The sequence below is a fragment of the Euprymna scolopes genome, chromosome 25 (assembly GCF_053919585.1).
Source record: "Euprymna scolopes isolate OS-2025 chromosome 25, ASM5391958v1, whole genome shotgun sequence".
In the NCBI taxonomy this organism is placed as follows: domain Eukaryota; kingdom Metazoa; phylum Mollusca; class Cephalopoda; order Sepiida; family Sepiolidae; genus Euprymna; species Euprymna scolopes.
The window spans coordinates 65,807,124-65,821,386 of NC_136506.1; the positions used below are offsets into that span (position 1 = coordinate 65,807,124).

The 14,263-nt window shown below is 31.3% G+C and overlaps 1 protein-coding gene across 2 annotated transcripts in view; it reads right to left on the reverse strand.

The window, feature by feature from the left end:
- The window catches only part of LOC145247408 (uncharacterized), a 94,466-nt gene that overhangs the window by 33,538 nt on the left and 46,665 nt on the right, over positions 1-14,263 (reverse strand). For both annotated transcript variants that reach the window (XM_080109113.1, XM_080109114.1), the window contains exons 5-8: positions 11,775-11,912; positions 9,180-9,307; positions 5,435-5,687; positions 2,867-2,956 (exon numbers count right to left, since the gene is read on the reverse strand). In XM_080109113.1, the coding sequence (XP_079965239.1) occupies positions 2,867-2,956; positions 5,435-5,687; positions 9,180-9,307; positions 11,775-11,912 (609 nt within the window). The remainder of the gene's footprint in view (positions 1-2,866; positions 2,957-5,434; positions 5,688-9,179; positions 9,308-11,774; positions 11,913-14,263) is intronic.

A 14,263-nucleotide genomic window follows, 5' to 3' on the forward strand; every position in this document is an offset into this window, starting at 1 on the left:
TAATTAAAAACTATATACTTTTACAATTTTAAAAAGGTTCTTGTCCAAAATTCCCTTTGTATTAAGAAACAAAAATTAAGAACAATCTGTATGATGTACATACCTATGATGAAACAAAAATATATTACAAAAACCATGTAAATTGATCAAATAGTTATAATTTTATAAAGAAAATTATTTTTAAGCAATTAATGGTAATTCATAGGCATACATACAGCTCACAAGTTTGAATTATGTTGAGTTATCTTCCTTTATTTTTGTTTTTTAGATAGTTTTCAAAATGGTTAACAAAACAACCATTCTTCGGTTACTCATAAAATTTTATTTTCTTGTTTAAAAATAAGACTACTTGATCAATTTATGTGATTTTTGGAATATGATATTTTTCATTTCGTCACTGGTATGTACATCATACAGATCATTCTTTATTTTTGTTTTTTTAATATAGGGTAAATTCTGGATAAGAACCATTTTAAAATGTCTATAAAAATATATTTTGTCTGAGTTTTTTCTCATCTTGTAAAATAGGGAAGATAACTAAATTTGACAATCTTTTGTTTCAGTTGCGTAAAATTTCATCTTAACCCGTCGAGATCAAGTTTACAATAGCTACGTCCATAGTGCTGTGTTACATGTGAGTGAATGTGAAACTTTCAGAAACTTGGTTGTTCCAAGAATGCAGAAGAATGACTGGATGATGGTCTGGTGGATTTATGGTGTATATCTTGATGATAGAATTGGTTCTTACTCTTTATCATTGAAGATAAATGTGCCAAGACTCGAGTCAGAGTTGAAACCACCTACAATGGTATGAACATTTTCAACCAAGCTCTAGTTAGATAAACACATGTACACACATTTCAATTGAGGGCAATCGAAGAAAAAGCAGGCCGAAAAAGATTTTTAATTTACTCAGTTAAGGATGACCTCAACCAATCGCACATCAAAACAAACGGAAGGGATAGAATATCACTGAGAAAGTCACTTTGTATCAGCATGGCTAATGTGCCACCCATGTCTGATGTGGAGAAAACAGATCATACAAAGGAAAAACTTAATATTACTATATTAGTTGAAGCCTATGAAAATTCTAGAAGGCTTTCTACATCAATTTTTATAAGTTTTAACTCTTTTTCACCTTAAAAGAGATGTATTGCCACTTGGATGTAAGGAGTTACTACTTGGGATCATGTCTAACAGAGAATTGTGTGGAGTTGAGTAGCAAGATGTTTGTTCACATTAGATTCAAACTTCTGCATGTCAGTATAGTAAGAGAAGCAGGAAATAGGGAAGGAACTCCAAAGTCTAACAGTCCAAAGGAAGTAACTATTAGAGTGGAAGGCTTCCTGGCATCTAAGGATCTCAACAGTGTAGGGGGCGGATTTGGCTGCTTGTCAGGTTGGTCAGGATTAGGTACGTTGAGGGGGCACACATGCTATTTACTGATGATAATAATAATAATAATCCTCTGAAATTAAATGTTTGTCATTACTGAGGAAAAAGAAAATGATTATTATGTATAACTGAGTGATGCGGATGCTAAACTATATACAAACCAAAACATAACTTTTTAGGTAGAGATAATATGGGGAAATAATTGTATTTTTAGTAAAAAAACATTGTCATCTTCAGTAAATGCCTGTTTTACACATTGCTATGCATTGAACAGATTTAAGAAATTTACTTATAAAACAACCTATCTCTGGCCAGCAATAATGTCTAATCAGTGGAAAAGGACAATAAAATATGCAAAAGCAAGACCATCTGGAAATCATCTGCAGACCATCTCGAAGTCATTGCTTTTGCCAATCTAAAAGGATACATTTTTAAGGCCATAGTGGAATCTGTCTTGCTCTACAGCTTGGACACTGATCAAACAGAAAGAAACATAACTTGATGAAACACACACAAGGATGTTACAAGTTATATTTGATATCAATTGGAGGAAACATTCGACCAAGTAATGCCTGTATGCACACTTTCCAATCTCAGTCTCGGAAACAGAGAAAACTTTCATTTGCTCGTCACCCCTTGGACATTACTTGACAAAAGATCAATTAGAAAATCTACATTAATCAACTTGTAAAAGACTCAGGAGGATCTGCTGACAAAATAGTTGTAGGGAATGAATCAGGAAAATCCAAGAAAAATTCTTAACTTGATTAAGTGATCAGGTCTTTTATTTATGTTGTTAATATAATGACATTGGTTTGAAATGGTTCACCTCCATTTTTCTTCTGATTTAGATTTATTCAATTTGTTTAGCAAAGATTGAATAACATTGGCTTACATGAATTTACAAATGAATTAAAAATGTCAAATATCTGAATTTGAATGGCAACTTCAAACCAAATGCAGGTTAGCCCTTAACAACGGCTCAAAAAGAGATCAAACTGCAGCTACAGATAAAAAACTAGAGAATGATCTATCATCATCATCATTATATACAGTTTAATATCCATGTTAGATGCTGGTATATGTTGCCCAGTTTTAAGAAATAGACTTTACAATCAACCTATCTCTGTATGATAGGGATTCTTCTAACTATTGTACTCATCTCAAGTGTTATTCTCACAACAATATAATCTCCAAACTTCTTCAGGTGTATCTTGTCAAGTTCAGGAATTTTTCTGTTAAACTCTGGAATCTGTGTCAACATGATTATAACTTATAAAAAAAAAAAAAAAAAAAAAACGATGAGAAAGCACGTCCCAAATAGTATAACCACATCACCCAATGCTAGTCATCTGAAATGCTCCAAAATGTATCCCGCATCAATGTCAATTTTTTAAAAAGTTTTGCTGTAAAAAGAAAAACGTCTAAATGACATCAAAAGATTTTTTTTTTAAATTTATTTTTTTTTTACCTCCGACATTTTCCTCTTTGGAATGATTATTCTGTGTTCCAAGGGATTGCATTTCCATTTTTCCATTGGATTCCTTCATTTGATTGTTTTCTTTTAAAGCAGAAAAAAGAAAAACCATGATATTTAAACATACAAGTTAAATATGGATGGGATTATTATACCTACAAATAGTTATTATCTATTGGTATTTATTGTTTCGATATAAGTTGGAAAAGAGGAAATATTTTAGACAAGGAGTTAATGGATTGATCTTGCTTTGTGAGAACTGGAGGACGATGAAAAGGGTGGATATGAAATCATCTATTCTCAGGCTGACAGAATTTTTGTGAGAAAATAGTGAGCGTTGGTGGTAGCTTGAACGAGACAAGATGTACGAGACGTGATCTAATAAACTGATAGAAATTAAGAAAATGCATAAAATTAAAATATATCTGATGACAGGAAATGAAAGGAAAGAAAATGGTTTACTCCCCCTCCCAAGTGAACAGAATAAAATGTTCAGGTCAAAATTCCTGGAAAGTTACGACAAAATGTGAAGTTGGACAACAGTTGGTATGGGTTGCAAAATTGACTAGCTTTTAATGTTTAAGTGAAAGACTAAAAGTTGATGATCATTTTACATTATATTTACTACTTCTTGTCCAGAATTCCCTCCATTTTACAAAACAAATTTTTTTAATCGTTTGATATACGTACCCACGATAGAATGCACCTACTAATTCACTCCTATTTGTCCAGTCATCTGTTCGCACTTTTCTCAATAACCACGCCTCGGATTTTTTAAAACTTTTGCACAAACATTAGTCATAGTGAAAGTAAATTTTTGCCAGAATGGATTTTCCAGGATAACTCTAGTTGACCCCCTAGGGGCTTTGTATGGGTAAAATTGACCCAAAATCATTTGTTCGCACTTTTCTCAATAAGATTTTTTTTTTTTTAATTTTTCACAAACATTAGTCATGGTGAAAGTAAATTTTTCACTCGTGGAGGGGGACTCTGTATACTCTGCTTGTTAACTAAAAAAATCCAATTTTATGAGTAAGCAAAAATGATTGTCTTGCATTACCATCTTGAAGAAATAAGAGCAGATAACTCCACAATAATTAAAATTTGCAGAATTAGGCTTGTAATGTTACCAATTTCACATTAATCACTCTAAATCATTTATACATAATTTTATTTATAAAAATAAAATTACTTAATCAATTTATGTGATCTTTTTGTTCCGTCATAGGTACGTATATCATACAGATTTTTTCTGTATTGTTGTTTTTTTTAATATTACAGGAATTCTAGACAATCACCCATTTACCCGCAAAAGTGATCCTCTGACTTTTTTTATTTTTATTTAAAAAACTAGCGTGGAGGTGGGGGGACTTTGCCTAAGCATAAAATATGTTTAAATATGATATTTTAATTCGTCCAGATTTCGTATATATTATTATAGAGTCGTGATTTCAAAAGTAAAAAAGTAAAATATTTGGGTGCCATCAGCTAGAATCGAAACCGAAACTAGCATTCAAAGCTGGTGATGTTACCACTGTACCAACAGGACACAAATATGAACTGATTAAAAATTAATATGAAAAATAAACAAAGATGAATATACAAAATGTATAACAATTTTTTTCAATTTTGACTCATTTTTGATCCTTTAAAAACTATTTCAACTGGTTAAAGATCCAATCATTTGAGGTCCTTAACGCCACTCTGCGACTTATAGTTTCGGAGGAGATAGAGTTTGAAAATATGGAGACAGATAGACAGATATATAGCCTTTTATATATTAGATTAAAGCAATTAATAAGAATTCATAGACATTACAACATAAATCTGGTAAGTATGCATTATTGTTGAATTATCTCTCTTTATTTCTTGGAATATTTTTCAAAATGGCTGGCAAGACAGTCACTCCTCAGATACTCATAAAATTGAATCAATTTACATGATCTTTGGAATATATTTTTGATTCGTCATGGATACATATAGATTTTTCTTTACTTTTTTTTTTAATATAGGGAGAATTCTGGACAAGAATCTATTCTTTAAATAAATAAAGTGAATATATGTCGTTTATTTACTTATTTTTATTTTATTAATTCTTTTTGAAATAACAAATATTCCCAGTCTTTTTACTATAAAAATAATTAGGTAAATATTCTAGAAATCAATAAAACAAATGTCATTTTTCAAAATGTATTTATTTAAAATTGGACTGTTTTAATCAATGGAAGGACACAATTTGATTTTAGAACAATTTATTTCAAAATGAGTAAGGTTGGAATTTTTTTATCTTACCGGCGTCAGATTAATCACCAGTCAACATCTTTGCTAATCGGACAATCTCATTTTTTAAAAATGTATGTGAAAGGTGATGACATATATACAAGTGCCTTAGCGTATTATTATATAGATGTAGGCATATATATTATTCAGCTTCCTAAGCTTGCCAACTTTACTCCAAAAATTCCAATTTAAAGATAGAACCGAAATGAAATAATTGTTGACTTTTTCAAATAAGTTCAAAATTCTTTTCATCTTGGAAAAAGCAAAGAAAAGACCTCTCACCCGTTATAGTTTGTGCTTCATCTTTGGCCGAGTTGATTATCGTGGCATTTGTTTCGGATTCTGTTGCCTCATTTGAATTAACAGAAACTGTCAAAATTTGGTTATTTTCGCCCGTTGCTACTGCTGCTGCAATTGCCGCTGCTATCCCTCCTCCTTCTGCTTCTCCTCCAGCCCCACCATTTTCTGAAGGTTTTTGTATCAATGCTGGCAATTGTTTAAATTGTTGTTGAAGGGCTTGAAGATTCTGGATTCCCTGAAAAGGGAAAAGAAGAAAAATAGAATCACAAAAAATTACATAATATTTTATTTTACTTTTAAATCCAGCAATTTTTTTATTTCATGTAAATATCTAATCCCACATTTGATAAATGTATAATGGCTGCCCAAGATCAATGTTTCATGACCAATGTTTGTAAAATGAGTGGACTCAGCAATGACAAGTGCAGGTTCTGCCATACAGAAGTAGATAATCTAAACCACCTGACATCCAGTTGTAAGGTTCTGCTGGAGGATAGCTACTATACAATGTAAACAGTTGAATCTCGAATGTAGCAGCACATCTTGGGAACATGTTTACCAGAAAAAAACAGTTGGAAATAAGTCATACACCATCCACTATGACTATGCATTCCTACAACTACGTACCTAGAAAACAGAGCTATTAAACACAACATAGTGATATAGGATAATAACTAGAAAACTAACCTTAGTAAAAGTTAGTATCACCAATGACGCTGAGTTAAACAGAGCTGAGAGAGAAAAAATAACGAAATAGCGAGGTTTTATGTACCACAAGAAGAAACTGGAATTTTAGGAAGATCTCCATCATTTCAGTAAGGATAGGAACAACCAGACTCACGAAAAAGAATTTCAAAAACTACTTGGTAAATATAGTTTGGGGCAAGCGAAAGAGAGATACAAGAAATTGCACATAAAGGGAAGGTTAGAATCTTAGAAAGATCTTTTGTCTGGAATGTATGATATAGTAGGCAAATTTCTGGCATCTGGTAGGATGCCCCATCCCCAGCTGGAACAAAATATGAAAAAATAAAAATGATTTTTAGATTTAAATTTTAAAATTAAATGTTATAGACATTATGAAATATTTACTTTGTTACGGTCCTTTACTAATAATCTTTTTAACTGATGAATTTAAAAAAGCCTCTGTGCATCCGAAACATAAGAAAATTGGCAGACCGAAAACAAGCTCAAAGCGTTCCTTAAAAATGATGACGATAAAGAACTGAGCATCTTTGGTGTGGCATTACACTGATATAGATGCAGTCGGCAGAGAAAGTTTAGCATACAGAACTAATCCCAAGACTCATGAATATGAATTTAACAAAACCAATGTGTTTCACTTTACTGTACTTATTTTGGCATTCATTCTGGAGTGGTTGAGCAGGTTCCATCCAGAGAATTTGCCATGTCCTGAACAAATGCTAACCAGACGTGACAGTCCATTGCAGCACAAGATACAAGTGTTAGCCAATCACGGTTCTAGCATCAAACCCTGTAGAAGCAAGGGCCCAAGATCAGCTCAGTATCATGTTTCATTGTTCTGAGCCAGGTTTTCAGCTGATCGCCACATCATTTTTTTTTTTTAACCGTGTTTGATTACTTGTGGCTTCTATTAATGCTGTCATATATCCAGAATTTGTTATTGATTTTATCATTGATAAGAGAGCAAATGTGTCAACACAAGTGCATTTCATATTAGCGATTTTCTGTTTGAGAAGAAAAAAAACCATCAGACCGTTTGCCATCCCCTCTATTTAGGCCAACCAGTTCAAGGATCAACAGGAAGCAAGAACACTAGTAAATACAATGTTTAGAATTAGATCTGATTTTGATTTTTAAAAAAATATAATTAAAAAGGACCTCAGGTTTTCTGCATTGCATCAACATTTTTTAAAAATAAATAAATTTTATGAATGTAAATCTTGTTCAATTGGATTCATTTGAAACAAAAAAATTCTTTACTTGTATACAGGGTTTGAGAAGATAAATTAGTTCTTGTCTAAAATTCTGCCTATCTTAAAAAAACAAAAATAAAGAAAAATCTGTATGTATACACGACAGGAAATTCCAAAAATCATGTAAATTGATTAAGTAGTTTTATTTTTATAAAGAAAATCATTTTTAAGTGATTAACAGGAATTCATAGACATTACAACATGAATCTCACAAATTTTGAATTACTATTGAGCTATATGTCTTATTTTAGAGATTCTTTACAAAATGGCGGACAGGGGTCACTCCTTTGATACTCATAAAATTTTATTTTATTATTGAAAAATAAAACTACTTGAACAATCGCAGATACGTACATCACACAGATTTTTCTTTATTTTTGTGTTTTAATATAGAAGAATTCTAATCTCTTTTAACTGACAAATTTAAAAAAGTCTTTATATGTATATTGACAGACCGAAAACAAACTCAAAGCTTTCCCTCAAATAATAGTAATGGCGAAACAAGCATCTCTCATGTGGCAAAACTCTGATAAATGCAATCAGTTGAGGAAATCTACAGGGTGGCCGAAAAGTCCCAGGACACTATGGGGTTTAATTAAATGTCAAGTTTCTTGTATTAGATACGAAACCATTGATCAGCTAAAGCATGCGATTATTGCAGCTTTTGCTAGCGTATCAAGGAATTCTCTAAAAAAAATGGCACAAAGAACCTGGAGGCGAATGGAATTGTGCAAGAACAACGAGGGCCAACATACTGATCCCCTAGACCACTAAATTACTCTAGTTGTTTTCTGCTTTGTTTCTAATAAAGTTCTCTTTTTTTGTTGAATATATATGTTTTCTGTGTGTTTCATTAAAAAATAGTGTTTTATTAAAAATACATGTATAGTGTCCTGGGACTTTTCGGCCACCCTGTAGTATGGCAGAACCAATTGCAAAATTTATTGCAACAGTTGGAATACGAATCTGTTAAGACCAGTGTATTTTGATTGCTTGTAGCCTTCTGTTGACCATACTATATGTCGCTGATTCTATTACTGACAAGAGAGCAAACGTGTCAACACAAGGTGCATCTCATATTAAAGATTTGTTGTTAGAGAAGAGAAAAACCATCAGGCTCTTTACCATCTCCTCTATGTGTAGGCCAACCAGTTACAGAATCAACAGGAAGCAAGAACACTGGTGAATACAAGGCCTGGATTAAATATGATGTTTATTTAAAATAAATTTTAAAAAGACATCTGATTTTCTGCATCACATCAACATTTTTTTAAAACTAAATAAATGAAAAAAATTAATTAAAAATGTTATGTTCTAGACTTTTTGCTTGTTAAAAACAGGCAAAAAAAAATTATAGCCTGTTGATTTAGGAGTGCTTTATGACAAATTGATGCTTGCATGATGATTTGTGCTTGTTTTTGCATTAAATAACAATCCTATTAATCACTAAATATGCATCGAATAGATATCTTAATAGTTAGTTTAATGTACATTATTATAACGAAGGTGCATACAAAATTACAGTCAGATCAGAAAAAGTAAAATGGACAAACAAAGAGAAATATAATACAAAAATTTTGTTATTCAATTAAATTCATTCATTAAAGACAAAAATTTATTATTATTTGAGAAGGTGAATTTATTTGTCACCAGTCCATAGAGAGAAGCGACTGAAACTATTATTATTATTATTATTATTATGATTATTTTTATTACTACTACTACTACTACTGTTGTTAGATTGTTGAATAAAGAAAGCAATTACTTACTTGAACAGGTGCCATCATTAAAGTTTGTCCGTTAGAAGTCGGTATGATTACTGCAGGGATTTGTGTGTGTAGGTTATTCTGACTAGATGGGGGATATCGTCGAGGCCGACCACGCCCTCTTTTGACACCTGGAGTAGAAAACATTCAAATAATTAACTTGCTCGAAGAATAAAAAAAGAAAATTCCATTATAGTATTTATAAAGAAGAAAAAAAGGAAAGAAATGATAAAATAATCTTTTGACAAAATAGAATTTCTATATTGTTAATAAAAACAAAAACTAAATAGACTAGTTTAATAATTTATTAAAAAAATTAAATAAAATTTAAATCTGAAAGAAATGATAATTTTTTTTTTAATAATTTATATTTCAGTGTCTGTACAGATTTTCAAGGAATTTTCAAAGTTTTAAAATTGAAGTTTCCAAAATAAAATTTGGGGTTTGTTTTACAATCGACAACAATTCGAAAAAATGGTAAAAAAAAAAAATTAAATATACAACAAATAAATGTTACCATAGCCAATGAAATTTACTTTGCAATCCACCTACATCATTTTTTTGGTATTTTTAAGTAGTTTTAATTACTTTTGATTTTATCCAACCAAGATAGCTGCTGTCTTGTCCATTTTTGGGGGGTGAGGGATGAGGGTATTCACTATTGGAGAATCCCGTCCGCGCAAGGAAAGTATTTTTTTATTTATGAAAGTCGTCACTACTCCCCCCTTGTACCCCCCACCAAAATTTAAATTATAAATAAAAGCTAAAATAGAGGGAGATTTGAATCCCCACCCAAAAAAAAAAAAATTTTTTTAATTTGTTATAATTGAAAACTAAGCCAACCAGGCTGAGAAAAATAGAGTTACTTTCCTTTATCACAAAACTACCTTGGGTAATTTTGTGATAAAGGGACATAACTCTTGTATCCACACTACTACTATGCAATTTCAGAACATTGTATTTTGATTTTATTTTCAATATTTGAAAAATATTTTAATGATATTTTTATTAAAACTTAAAAAATAATTGAATAGTATTTATTTCGATTTTATTTTTAATATTTCAATACAAATTTTTATTGGACATAAAGAATATAATTTTCAAGACATTTTCAAGAAATTTTCTTTTTTTTTCAGGGATTTTTCAAGATAATAGCAATAAGGCCTTTTCAAGTCAAAATTCAAGGACTTTTCAAGTATGTGCGAACCCTGTATTCTGTTTAAATACAAAAAAAAAAATAGTAAAAAAGAATATTATTAATTTAATAGTTTTAAAAAAATAAAATCGAAACAACTTAAATATTTTTTATTTATAAAAGAAAAATATAAAAATGAATTTCAATTATGTTGTTCATAAATGAAGAGAAAATGTAAACAGTTTCCTTTTAGAAAGTTTTGTTAACAATGAATTTTAATTCCTTGTTTATCAATTAAAAAAAAGTTAAAAGTTTACAAAAAAAAAAAAAATGATGCAGAAGACACAGTTGTTTGCCTGCAATTTACCATCCATAAAACTATTTTATTTGTGGTTATTGTAACATGGTTTTAATCTTTATTTATAAATTATTATATGTAAAATAGCTTCTAAAACTTTCAATCTTTTCATACAAGTCGTCCTCGATGGCCATACATCTTATTGTCATCACATTAATGCGGGTGTCTACCAGGGGTTGATCCTTGGAACTTTATTATTCCTCCATTTTCATAAACAACCACTCTGATGCAATTGCATCCAAGATGGGTATATTTGCTAATGACACCACATTCTATTCTCAAATTTTTCTAAACTACTTTTGAGGGGAAAATCTGAACTGACGAACCAGAATGATTTTTGTAGGAAGAAAGCTATCATCATTATCATTTGGTTTTCCTATTTAAGATGCTGCAAGTGTTCTGAACTCTAGGGTGGGCAACACTAGGCTAGGCTTCATGTCTGCTCTCAATGCGGTCAAGACCAAAAGGCTGATATTAGCTTGCATGCAGTCATATCATTTCTGATGAAATGAAGTTATGTCTTCCTTGCTTTTCCATGTACTCAAGATTTAGAGATATGGTTATGAAGTCGATGTAATAGATTACAACTGTATGTAGCTAAACCACCCGAGATGCTATGCATATTCTATATATATAAACTTTGAGGTTATGATATTAATGATAAAGTTCTTGATTTTATTAGATCATGTCGAACTCAAGAAGTTGGACCCATGGCACAGTGGTTAGAGTACTTGGAAAAATCAATTGTAAAAGTGATATTCTCTTGAAGGTTTAATTCTCAGTGTGGGCAACTGAAAAATACAATCGCAAATTACTTAGAACTTCTATCCAGTCATGGCCAATAGAATGAGAGTATATTACCCTCATGAAGTAAATGAAGGGTTTCATTCGAAATTCGATCTAGATTCCCGAGTTTGACAGAAACATTCCCGAGTTCAACAAGATACACCTGAAGAAGGTCTTAGGTTACATCAATAAAAATCTGAAAATCACACTCAAGATGAGAACAGTAGTATGATGGATCCAAATAATACAAATAACCAATCCTTATCTCAAAAGTTCAGAAACTAATCGTAAATTTTAACATTTAAAATTAATTTTTTACCTGTTCCTAATAAGTAAGGAGTCAACGTATTGTTTTCTTTTGGTATAGTACGTCTTTTTTTCAAACCCAATGGCGTAACTTCATCATCTGGAACTGCCGCGCCTTCATCTTCACTGGAAATTTCAAGAACTTCATAGTCTGAAATTGAAAAAAAAAAAAAAATATATCAGCATTAAAATTTTTACTAATACAAAAAATGTGTATCCACGCCCCTGTTGTTCTGTTGTGGCATTCACCCTACATGGGCTGAATTGGCTTTTCCCTGCATATTAAATTCATAAGCGATCCCCAGTTTTATATAAATGGTTAAAGGAGATGTTTTTAAGGACATTAGTTTTTGCAGGGATGTAGCTCAATGTTATGTGCTAGTGTTATTCTGATATGCATTTCTTCCATGTTTCTTTTAGAAAAGCAAATCATATCTGCTATATTTACCATGGATAATAGTTTTTCCAACATCAGTCTTCTGCCTATTCTTGCCTACAAAATGCACATGCTTGAAACACAGATGTTCAAACAAGTATATCTGAGCTTACTTCGTGCAGAAGTTACTTTGAGCTGGTTAAGTCAGCTTCCCCTGAATATTAAATTCATAAGTGATCCCCAGTTGCAGGTACATTTTTTTTAACCAAATTATTTTGCAGGGATTGAGTTAAAATTTAACTATTATAATATAGTTAGGTCATTAAATAATTAAAACCAAATTATTATTAAAATATGATAAATAATTAAGTTAATGTTTTATGCTATATACAGCATAATCACGTTGACACACCAATTCTCATAAGATCACTAAAGTTAAACAATGTTGAGCCTGGTCAGTACTAAAATAGGTAACCATTTTGGAATTTCAGGTGCTGTATGTGCTCTCTGCTTATCTCGGCATTGTTTCCAGTTGTTTAACACTTTTCCTTTCCACTGGACTCAAGCAGTGCCGATTCAGGCGAAGTGTGGTTGGAGATTGTGCAACCCTTGCCTTACAACTACTCACGCAGCTACCCATACAGGGGGTATCCATTGTCTCTAGAAATTGAATGGAGGCATCAATGTTTTATGTTCTATTTATAAAATATTTTGATGGAAATAGTTTCCAAAACTTTCAGCCTTTTAAAATATGAGGTTTACAAACAATTTTAAAAACATTTTAAATGACTTTCCATTTGACTATTTAAATGCTTTCAAATTTCTAAGCAACACAATTGTTTTTTAACAACAAGAGTAAAATGGCTGATTTCTTTATAGAGAAATTGAAATGCATTCTGATGAATTTAATTTTGTACTTATGTTTTCAAGAGGATTTTAAAGATATTATTGGTGCTTTATTCTATTGCATTTTTGATTTCAAGAAATGATTCATCTATAATATAAATCTCACCTGTCTGTTTAAATGTATGTATGTATGTTTGTACATCTGCCTAAAACTTTAGACAGAGGCAACGGATTTTCACAAGATTGGTATCGTTTTGAAGCTCGACCCTTCGGACGACAAATATTGCAAATTTTGCAAAAACATTAATACCTTCACCCTCAACTGGGCAATTTTCTACAAGGAGGGCCCGATTTTTTCGCTGACATTTTCGAAAGTCATCCCCTCTCTTCGATTGACTAGCCTTAATTTAAACCTTTGCTACTTCCGGTTTGGCAATGGACACAACGGCAATGACGTCACGTTTTTTTTTAATTTTTTTCACATTCCTTTCCTCCTTCGCGGTATGGGTTCGAGCCTGCTTGCCTACCTATTACCAGTTTTTTTTTTTTTTTTTTTGCTTAACACACACCTCCAAACACCCGAGCAATGTCGGGCACTCAGGCTAGTTAATAATAAATTTGAAAAATAGTAAAGTCACGTAGTCACAAGAAAGACAGACACATGCATACAATTTTATTAATATGGACATTTTATGCTTGTTCTGAACATATACTGTTATTTTTATATTTTATTATTATATTATATATCTTATGTTTACATTATATTTATATACTCGCATCTTTCATTTGAGAATACTAACAAGAATTGCCTTAAATTAATTATTTTCATTAAAAAAAAAAAAAAAAAAAAAAACATCTATTTTTTCTGATATTTTCTAAAATCAAGCAAATTCATTAATTTCTTTGCAGGAAAGTCATTCATTTTCTCCTGATACATCCAATACATGACATCATGTAAAACTGATGTTAAACTACGACTGCTGCTGCTAATGATGCAGGAGCATCCAATGTATTACACATCACAATACCTACTAGGCACCATTCTCGGGTGTCTACGTTCTCTCTGTAGAGGAGTTTGTCAGTGACACTGACATGAAGATCCTTCTCATGAGAAGTAAACCCTAATAAAATATTTAAAAAAGAAAAAATTAAGAAAAATGGTGTGCTATCTCATGAAGCCATTCAGCACGTCCCCTGGGTTGCAGACAGGGCACTCTGTTTATAAATTGAGAGCAGCTTTTAATAAAAATAAACAGTTTGTAAACAATGAAGAAACTCAG